General features: G+C 34.5%; 1 protein-coding gene across 1 annotated transcript; it reads right to left on the bottom strand.

The window, feature by feature from the left end:
- Positions 1-8,992: 8,992 nt before the first annotated feature.
- LOC149423786 (glutamate receptor ionotropic, kainate 5-like) lies at positions 8,993-11,452 on the bottom strand. The gene has a single exon (XM_089631810.1). It carries the CDS (start codon positions 11,297-11,299, stop codon positions 9,422-9,424), a length of 1,878 nt encoding a protein of 625 aa, XP_089487936.1. The 5' UTR covers positions 11,300-11,452; the 3' UTR covers positions 8,993-9,421.
- Between the last annotated feature and the right edge of the window lie 205 nt (positions 11,453-11,657).

Genomic DNA, 11,657 nt, shown 5'->3' with positions numbered 1-11,657 from the left:
ATGTGGAAATAACGAGAGATTTTCTAAAAACACATTTAGAGGCTCCTGAATTTTTCGTGTTTTGGAGTTGCATCCATATATGTACTTCTCGGGTACAGATTTTGTAAACTAGTAATGTATTTTGTTTTAACATAATAATTTCCTTTTCCCTTATGTTGTATTATTGTTACATAATATATGTTATATTATTAATACAAAAATCATGTATGACTACCATAATACGGGCAAGAGCCTAGAATGGTAGTTGAGAAGATCACCAAAATTCATATTATGTATTTTGCTGCTCTAAACTAACTAATAGACGGACAGTGTGCGCACACTTCCGGTGGCGGATTTATGAAGATGAGCAATGTCAGTTGTACTGTGAATATTATGTCACAACTGACTTTGTTCATTTCAATAACTCTGAAAATATAGACTTTAAAATCATCAAAAGGAAATTAAGCCAAATTTAGCCAAAAAAATGATTTTCAATATTTAGCAGATCCGTAATTGTTCTTCGTGACCATCGTCAAATGCGACAGCCACTAGGTTAATATGTAAAAGTCCTTTTGGGTGTACTTATAAAAATAAATAAACTAACGTCAACGAGGACAGCTTCATGCAGCTCGTGAGCCGAGGGCAAAGTTTGATGGAGCCGTCCCGGGTGGTGGCTGTGAGGATGAGCATGAAGGAGCGAAGAGTCACCCAGCGGACAGCTCCCCCTTCCACCCGCTCCCAGAAGCCACCGTGCTGCACCAACTGACAGAAAAAAACATTCATGAATGAATAAACGGTGATAAATTTACAAAATTACTGATAAATATATAAATCAGACTTACACATTTAGAATGGGAGGAGCATTTACGAACACTACAACGTAGAAGCAATTTAAAAAGTACCAAAATGTTTTTATGGTGGAATTATTTATATAATAATGAAGTATTTTAATTTGTTCCATGTGCTCTGCGGAGAGACTGAGCCTGTTTTCGAAAATCCACCCTTGTAATAAAAGCGATCGTTCAACATCAATAGAAGACAACATAGCAAATTTATATTCAGAAGTAAAATCGGTTTTAGTTGACAAATCATCACTAATCCTTCGTAATTTGTCATATCCAGGATTAAGATCTAATGCAGCTTATAATATTTTAATTGCTCATTCTTCTTCGCACCACGATAAAAGGATCATAATTTCGTCAATCATTTCAAAGGATTGGATGATATATTGTCTCGGATCCTCTAGTTTTTTTATTGCATTAGGAATAGTTCCAAAATATTCTGTAATAAAAATAAGGTCTCTTTTGATGGTGGCATCTTCAAATAATAATTTTGTCGCAGAGTCTTTGTCATTAAAAACTGAAACCACTTTTTTTATGCTTTCAAAATGTTTCTTATAATAAATGGCCACTTTCAGCCAAGTTCCGTAATGCTTCGATATTGGCCCCGGTGGCAGTGCAATTTCTGGAAACATGGATTTCAAAGTGTCTATTCTAGTTGATGTCTTCAAAAATATTTTTCTTATGCAGGAAATCAGTTGATCGACATTTTTATATCTATCCTTCACGGATAAAGCAACGAGATTCGACGAGAGTGTGTGGTCAAAATTAAAAGTTTCTCGAAGTTGTTAACTGCAGATTTCTGCCACAAAGATAGTAAGCCATCTCTAACAAAGTTTCTGATGGCGGATGCATTGGTCTTTGTCAACACTTTGCAGCAATCAAATATGATCTAGCAGTCACTCCTCCTAATGGTCCAATTACCAGGTTGGCTCTATTCCTCATTCCTCTATTTCACTCAAGTTTCTTATTGCGTAGTGTCACTTTCTGCTTTTCTAGCACCTGGTTATGTGCTTCGTGTTTTTTTTTAAGTCGGCAGTACCTAAGTGAGTGGTATATCTATATGTTAAGCCCCTAGTATATGTTGGATAAACGCTGGCTTTCGTGCAGACATCAAAGATCCTAATCAAAGATCAAAGACAGGTTGTTTCAGAGAATTTGAACAATTCATCAAATTTCAACGTTCATTTTCAAGTTCTGTGAAAGATTTTTTCAAGTTCTCTTATTATTTCAGTTCTGTCAAGCAACTAGCCTATAATGACATAATTTGAATAGGACTTTCACAGAACCTGAAAATGAATGTTGAAATTTGATGAATTGTTCAAATTCATAAAGAAAAGATTAGATTTCGCTTTCATGCTTCACAATTTCCTCCTCAAAACAATCAACGCATTATAGTCTTGGTCACCTGGTTCAAGGCTTCCAAGAAAAATATTAATCTATCTTATTATCATTAGCTTGTGCGTATTGTACCTGAGTGGTATATCTATGATAGTACCGCTTGTAAAATCTCACTTGTAATAAATAACTAGCTTTTTTATCGGGATTGTTATGGTTTTTGGCTGTAAAATTTTACTTGTCACAAACCAGTGATGCACAACCCGCTATGGCCCACTTGGCTATAGAGAAAAACAAAATGTCTCTAATTCTTTAAAACCCTGGCTGAGAACATTTATTTATAGAGTTTTGGTTAATATACGCTGCTTGTCCTCAATTCACCTAATTTTAAAAACGATGCAAGCATCTCCTTTCTGGCATGTTTCTTAAATAATACTGATGATTTGAAGAAATATGACGGTTATCACGTAACTAAGAAATGTTATTATTTAAAAAAAAAAAATTTTGATTAAAATATTCTCATATTTCGGTAACAAACCGAACGATGAAACTGAAACTTTTGTGGGATGGCATAAAATGTTTTTTGTTATAAAAATGAACTTTAAAATCCCTAAAGAATGTTTTATCATATGATAAAGTTGAAGCAAACCTTAATAATAAGTTAAGTATGATAAGTTAAGTATGACCTATGTAGGACATTCAAACTTGTATGGAGGGCTAAAAACAGCTTTTCAGGAAAACATGTTTTTATAAGAAAGAAATATGAATTAATGAGTTTAACTTTTGAAATACCGAGCTCAGAAAGTAATGCTTTCAGATTACCAATTGGATACGCCAGCGCGCAACGGATACAAAGTACTTTTGGCTCTTGAGAAGTTAAATAACCCACAAAATAAACATTTTAACAAGAGCCAAAAAATTGGAAAAATTAATATATATCACATATTTTTTTAAATTCAAAGAGGTGGGACAGTACCAAGATCTTAATAAGGAGGAAATAGCTATTTCGTTAGAATTGGATAGATATTATTGAATATTATAAAAATTGTAACGGAATAATTTTTTTCAATGAATAGTTTTTTTTAGGCTTTCCTAAGGATGTGATGTAAAAAACAAATCAGATTTTGCACAAACTCTCATATGTGAGATTTGTATTTCCCCATTCTGGTGCGTGAGGGTTAACAGTGTTGCTAACATTATTAACAAAAAATCTTTACAAAATATAAATAAATATAATGATATTGAGAATTTATGAAAACCGATGTCTCTTTATGGTCAACTTTTCACCCACAGCGTGTTTAGTGAGAATATGAATGACAAAATAAATAGCCTTCTGGATAATATAGAAAGGAAGTGGTACTGATATTATGTTTACAAACCTGCAAGAGGAACGCTTGCACAAGACTTGAGTTCCATTTGTCAGAGCTGGCCCTCTGCAGGGATCTGATGACCAGTACAACCCTTCCACCTGATTTGCTTCCTCCAAGAGTCACAGCTGAATTCTGTACAACCATCATTCAAATTAGATTGCAATAAGGTAATAAAGGATATTTTGGTAAGCTTATTTTTTATGTGAATACTGAGCAACAGTCCCAAATGTTCCCAATTGTGCGGAGTCAGTGAGACTATGGTATCATCACTTGGGAAGTTGAAAGGAGGGGGAAGGGGAAGTATATAGACCGAGGAAGGTTGAGAAGCATCGTTGTTCAGATCTGGTCACTAAACGTGACTATTGCCATTTCAAACAACATTTTAATTCTGAATGGTGGTCTTTACCACGGACGGGTTGATTCAGACAATTTGAACAATTCTTCGAATTTCAAGGTTAATTTTCAAGTTCTGTGAAAGCTCTGATATTATTTCAATTATGTCAAGTAACTGGCCTATAATGATATAATAACTGAACTTGAATACTTTATTTTTAATAACTTTTATTTTTTTTACTTTTGTACTCTGTTATATGTTTATTTATAAAAGGCAGTATAGCCGTTTATGTATTTAAAATAAAATAAAATAAAAAAGAAATTCACAGAATCCGAAAATAATCGTTGAAATTTGATGAGTTGTTCAAATTCTACGAAACAATCTATCCCTAGTGTATCTACCAGTCTGGGATGTGCCGCAAATATAAGATTGATGAAATGAAAAAGTTCTTTGTTTCATTTGTATAATGTCAAGCCACAAAATGTTTGCTTACTTCGGTAATATAATATTATGTATCGTTTTAGTTATGCATGAAAATGACGAGGCTTACTTGTTTGAGGGCCCGGATAATATGTTGCTCTGTAAATACTGGGGTGCACTGTAAGTCTATGACGGTATAATCTCTGACTTCTTTCAATAGATGTTCCACAATTAAGCTGAAAAGCCAAAGGAATAATGTTTAAGAGGCTTGAAATAGGTACAGCCGAAAATGACGTTCAATATCGTTTAGCTAATACAATGAATGTAGGTACAAATTTCTAATTTTGTAACTGATGAAAACTTAGGTTTTTTAATGGTAAATTCATAGTTAACCTTTTGCCAGAAGCGGGTGGTCCAAGAATCATGAAATGCTGGAAAGAATCCAGCCAAATCTGAGTCAGCTCTAACATTCCTTTGATTCTTTCACTTATTAAGAAAGAATCACTCTTTACAGGGGCATCCCAACCTAAATTCATAAGAGATGTGTTTTTCCAAAGCAGTACATGCGATGAAATACCAGTCCATTCTGAAACCTAACAATGCACAATGTGAAAAAAATGGCAGTTAAAATAAACAATCTTCGCAAAATTTGTTTTCCATTGTTTATAAAAACTGTTTGTAATTTGTTGTGCGATCTAATGTACGACACAGGTTAACCCGTAGAGGCCGACAAGAAACTTCAATAAATAAATAAATATTTTTATTAAAGCCAACATAGACAATACCGTAGATACTTGATAAGGTGACATTTGTATAGAGGTGCAATTGCAGTGTTTCGTACTATTTTCTACATGTTGTAATTCTTCAACACTGCAAATGCAGGGGTTCCTTCGTATTCCTGCCACAAATGACAAATGTATAGGGCCAGGCATACAAGCAACTTATTACTGCAACAGTTTTGTAACTGTTTCAAAATTCATGTAACGTCGCCACATGTGCCCACCTCCATACTAGTACATACTGCAATGGATTTTGAAACAGTCATGCAACTGTTACCGTGACAAAAGTCGCACGAGTATCTGCCCTTAAAATTATAAATTTATCGCCAGGTCTAAGTTCCGTATCCAACATAATGGAATTCACGCAATAATTAATTGTATTATGTAGGATCAACATTTTAAACAAAGTTTCTAAAGAGTCTAATATGTATTAATTTACCTGCTCTATAAGAGTGTCAACTGCATCAGAATTCACAATACAACATAAACCTTTGGCAATAGCGGAAGCAATCGGCTCTTCAATACCTTTTGTGTTCATTTCAGAGATGTTTAAGAAGCTCAACATTTGTTGGACCTGAAAAAATATATATATTCACAATATGCACATTTTGCGTTTTACAATAAGTATTTAATCAATAAGCGAGTAATATAGTGTTTGTTAATTTACATGATTACTACAGATAAATTTTGACAATTTTTCAGTATCTGAATGAAAAAAAAAAGAAACTCGATTTTCACTAAACGAGTTGGTTCAGGACAAGTTTATTCAGATCTTCCCAAATCTCATAATTACCAGGGATATTGTGTGGAAGGGGGTAATGAATTTGTTTGCATTGTTAGTAGCCCACTGGAGTGCTTTAGCCATGTTGTCCTGGAGAAAAGGTGGCATATTCTGTGCTTTCCATTCATCAGATACATTACTCGAGATCCAGGTTTGGATGGCTTCTTTAGAACAACACTCTTCCTCACTGAAAGCCATAGAATTACCTATATAAATAAAAATGTTTGTTTGTTCAAAATCTTATATCTCTGACAGTTCTTCACTTATTGCTTTGAAATTTTGACACAAAGTTGCATTCGAATATGCATGTGTTTTTATATACCTATATTGTATGGATGTCACTGGTGAAAAAAAAACAGGGCCATCTGTTGGACGTAAAAGCAACAAGCGCTATTGTTTCTCTATCTGCACAGACAGACTGAGCCACAGCAAGGCGTGGCGGGGTACAGCTAGTTAAGCAATAAAGCAGTAAAATACCAGCAAGAAAGACCATTGCAAGATTCTGTAGGCAGACCGAGGAAGAGGTGGATAGAGTGTTTGGAAGAGTATTGGATTAGGACGGGATGGACTGATATTAATGAGGTATTGCAGCTAGTGGAGAGTCTTTGTGGAGGAGGCCAAATTCCACTCTGGGATGTAGCGCTGTCATAATAATGTGTACAGAAAAGTTGAAGATCATGAAAACGGAGTAGGTACTATTTTGTCTGGTTTAAATACCTTAGCAGGATGATTCCCATTCTGGTGATAGTGGCAGGAGAGGCATAGCTCAGGTTGTGAGTTTCAAATATGAAGTTAACATTATCACCGAATTGAATTCTCCAGCCGGACGGTAACGTGAGCAGACGATTGTCATCCAGCACGGAGTTCAGGGACTCTATCCATTCCGGGTCTACGTCACCGTCACACACCACCCACGACCAGACATCTTGAAAAAAAAAAATGTTTGTTCAATAAACAGCAACATTTTTGCATAAGAACTTCGTTGGGGAAGAAATTGGGAGAGGGAGAAGAATGTATTTATTAAGAGTGGACGGTAATTGGTAATAATTGTAATAATTGGTAATTGGCTAGTGGAGGGTAATTCAGGACGCTAATAGAAAGAGCTAGGTTTTTATATTTTTATTTAATTTTCAACTTAATATCATGTAATTTATTAATTTAGATGTACGTTTTTATATGGCAGACAGAGTATTGCACTTACCACTCTTTTCAGCTGAAATAAACAAACATTATTATTATATTTTTATACATAAATGCATTGACTCCACTACCTGTAATTGCTATAAATTGGAATGCGTAGACATTATAAAATACCTTGGTGTTATATTGGACAAATATCTTAGATGGGACGGACACATAGATCTAGTTGCCACAAAGGTTAGAAAGCTTACGTACATGTTTATGACAATCAGAAATATCTTACGTAAAAAAGAATTGAAACTCATCTATGATGCTATGTGTGGGTCACTTCTAGACTATGCATCCTTAGGTTGGGGTGGGTGTGCAAAAACTGTTTTGGACAAATTAGCAAAAGCTCAAAAATCACTACTAAGGGTAATCCTCAAAAAACCATTTAGATATCATAGCGATGCACTATTTGAAGAGTTCCGAGTTCTGGATGTTAGACAACTATACGTGAGAAAATTAATTTTAAACCCCCATCAACAATGCCACCTCTACCCATCCATTAACCACCCTCACGACACCCGCCACTCACGAAGAAATCCAATTGTACCACTCACAACTAAAACATCTCTAAAAGACACTTCTCATTCTTAGGTCCAAAACTATACAACTTCATGCCTGATGCTTGGAAAAAAGAAAACACAGCTGTTCTTCATAATTTGACCACTAATTGGTTTCATCAATTAGGTAGAAAGGAGAATGAACTTTTACTACACAAAAAATGAAATCAAACACAAACCAAAAACAACAACAAAAACTCCAACAAAAAATAAACCATGTAAAAGATACCTTTATGTTCTAATCTTTATCATTGTGTGTATATACATATGTACCTACCTAGTACTATTAAATTAGAATGCTACCCAAGCAGCAGTTAATCTTATGTTTAATTGGATATTTTATTTTATTCTATTTCTTCTCTTTGCTATTCATATTTATTCAAAATATGTTAGTAGGCTTAGGCACCAGTTAAAAGTACATATACCTATTATTTCATCATTATTTTAATACTATACTTATCAAACAACTTATCGAAATGTTAAAAGTTATCCTAATTTGACTGTCCTAAAACGGGAATCCTCCTAGTTGGGCAGTCAAAACATTTCAGAAATAATGTATATAAATGTATAATCTTTTACTGAATAAAAACAAAAGAAATAAAAGGTATTTAACCTGCTGGTTGATTGGAAACAGTCAAGGCTGTAGAAGAAATGACACCATCATTCCACTGTCTTGTATCCGTGTCGATATATCCCAGGAGATCCATGCGGTTCATTGCTTTAGGGCAAATTATATGCTGAGACACATTTTGCTCAATTTTATTTAATGCCTGCAATTAAAAAAAGGTTGAATTGGAAAAATGTCTCTGCAGTCATTTTACATCACAAAATTCTGATTTTATGTGAGAAAATCAATATGTTTTCAATGTATTAGGACTATGATATGATTATATTAAAACCAGAAAAATAAGGCAACTTACGTGTCTGAGAAGATTTCTGATAGTGGTTTTACCTGAGCCCGGTGGACCAACAATGACAACCCCCATTCTTTGCTTCAGTTGCTCATAAAGTTCTATACATTTGCGCATCTGCTCCAGGAAACGGGAATTCATAAATCAACAGTTGAAGGGGCAATACATAGTACCGTTTTCATATAATATTTAGTACCGTTTTCATGCAAAAATGTTGCATCAAAAAAGTTTTTTTTGCATGAAAACGGTACTAAATATTATATGAAAAACCTTTTATAATAACAATGTTTGTTTATTTCAGCTGAACAGTTGAAGGGGCAATACATAGTACCGTTTTCATATAAATCAACAGTTGAAGGGGCAATACATAGTACCGTTTTCATATAATATTTAGGCGCTGTCAGGTCTTGGTAATAAATAAGTAATTCTAAAGATTTCATAAGGAATCTTGATAAATAAATAAGTAAACTGTTAATAATCTCACCTGATTCTCATTGACCGCAAGGTTGTGTGCTTGGTAACTTTGTATAAGAGCTTCACGCAGTTTTTCTGGAATAATATTGGATATTCCAACTCCAGGGAAAGTAACTTTTATCAAGTTGTCGAAACTGAAAATAACATTGATTTTTATTTTGTTTTCTGCAACACAATCTAAATATGCACATTTTGTTAGTACATATAGGTATTTTCAATAACCAACCTGCCTTTAGGTATAAATGTCATCTTTTTTAATGATCAGTTCCTATTTATTGGATTTGTGTGGTGTAATATAATTCATTAGCGAGATAAAAAAAAAAAACCAGAGTTTATTATATTCATTCGTTTAATTTGTCTATAAATCATCAAAAGTCAAGTCCAGTACATAATATAATGGTTAAGTAAAAGAATAAGCGTTGAAGAATAAAAAAATCAACAATAATATTAGCTAGAGTGAAAAGTGAGTAATAGGGGTACAGCGATAATATCCGGCACGGTATAGTTCTCTAAGGAAAGTGACAAATGAGCAAAAGAGTCCCACTATTAGAATAACGAACGGAGTCACCAGGTGTCTCATTTTGATAACTTTTGGTGGATCTTTTAGGACAACTTTAGGCCAATAGTAATCTTCAAACCATTTGTCGAAAAAACCTGTCTCAGATATTTTGTGAATCCACTCATTAGCGGCTTCTACAAACGGCGAAAACTTTCCAAAAGCCAATGTAATTATCTGAGACCTGTATGTTTCTTTGAGAACTCTTAAACTTCCAATATCTTTAAAGAGAAAATTTAATTCTGGAATTCTTGATTTCAGATGCATGGCTGCAGCGACAACTTCTCCAGAAGCTATTTTTTCCGTTACCTTATCGAAAGCCGCATCTGTTTCAGATATTACCATATTTTTCAAAACATATTCCACTGTTTCGTCAGTGACATTTTCCATGAAGCTAGCAGATTGGTAGGTTCCATAAAATTGGTAGTTTTGGTCGATCATCTCTTTCATGGTAGTAACCCTATCCTCGAATTCATTGTGTGTCAGAAAATCGACCAAAGAAGCTTGGTAGAGGCTGCGGAGAACCATGGCCATCCACATCCAAATGGATATCACGTAGCAAACAAATCTTCCCTTTGGCATCTTGATAGATAGTCCTAAAGTCAACTCCCATATAAAGATGCCGATTTGGTCAACTTGGTATGACTTGAAAGGAATTTTCGCTTTTACATAATTAAGCAAAAATATGAGAAACAGTATTGTTAAAATTATGGAGAGCCAAATAAATTTTTTAAATGGCGCCAATAGCTTAGAGATGGTACCAATCTTTTCAAATCGGGGAATGGCCCAAATTACATCAATGGTATCGTACCCATAAGAGAAGTCGATCACATGAAGTGTATTGAGATCGGGTATGTAAGCGCCGACTCCTATATCGGCTCTCCCATTTATAAGGTCTCCGGATGCCCCGGTCCACTGGCTGCCATTCCAGGAACCCCATAGATACTCATCCTTAGGCTCCACCAATATAAGAGTGAAGTTCAGCAACACCGCCAGCATCTTTACCAAGTTCCCCTCCACTCCTTCAATGGTTTCCAGTGACCCGTTGGGCCATCGCTCGGTGAGGACATGTGGAAACCTAGACAAGGCGGTGACGACCACAGGGCACCCGTACAATTCAAGCACCTTCGAAGGATACAGAACAACCTGCTTTTCAAATGTGCTATTAACCCATCTATCTAGTTCAACCATTTCAGAATCATCGCATGATTTTTCATTGTAGGGGAAGAATGTAAAAATTGACGGAGAATCTTCGACTTGGGTAACAAGAAGTAGATTGATCATTTTTAACGACCAACAAAAGTCCAGTATATCTTGGATGGATTGAATGATAGTTTCTTTCGATGAAGTGTTTGTTTTCAAAACAATAATGATTCGGCCATTGCGAGTAAACGCCGCCTCTGGAATCAAGTAGAGGTATTCTATCAAACTGAGGACGCTGTTGGTGACGATGATAAAATTTACACAAATGTGAGGTGATTCTATTTCCAAGTCTTTTATTATGAGCACAACTGAAAACCTGCATACGTATTGAACCAACTGGCTTACTGATTCTCCTAATGTATTATCACTTTCAACAAATAAACTGTCATTCATCGCTATTATGAGAGGAACATAATCTAGACGTAGAAAGTATGTTTTAGCTATCTCAGCGACACAGTAGCCGATGTTCTGGTTCGCTGTGTTCTTGTCGCTTCTCCTTATTAAATTTTGTATAAAAACTGAAGAAGACGCCAGAGAACACAATAAGAGCAGCGCCAGTTTGATTCTCATTGTGCGGATTTGAACTACAGCAGTAACAAATATTACTTTTAGCTTTCAGTTAAAAATGAGAAATTAATCTAAACCAAAATCACATAATGACCTGAAAGAAATAAATAATAATAACACATTGCTTTAACTCAAATTCCAGTGGTTACCAACCTTCATAAGTCTTTATGTGAATAGATTTTTAATTTTCAAATCTTTAACTATTTCAAAATGATTTCTTTTACGGCTTAAAAAATTTTAAAGATGTTTTAATTTTAAAAAAAATCTTAGTGAATATAAAAAAAAACTTATTTAAGATTTAAAAACTTCAAATAAAAAGGTATTTTTGGGTTGTGATATCATTACACCAAAATAATCTTAT

The sequence above is a fragment of the Hesperophylax consimilis genome, chromosome 5 (genome assembly GCF_061612785.1).
Source record: "Hesperophylax consimilis isolate HC1 chromosome 5, BYU_Hcon_1.0, whole genome shotgun sequence".
Lineage (NCBI taxonomy): Eukaryota > Metazoa > Arthropoda > Insecta > Trichoptera > Limnephilidae > Hesperophylax > Hesperophylax consimilis.
The sequence above is the reverse complement of the archived record's forward strand: the minus strand, read 5'-3'. Positions and strand labels throughout refer to the sequence as shown.

What these genes read in the sequence shown, in the direction of transcription:
- LOC149423786 (XM_089631810.1), bottom strand. Translation starts at nt 11,299, where the DNA reads ATGAGAATCAAACTGGCGCTGCTCTTATTGTGTTCTCTGGCGTCTTCT.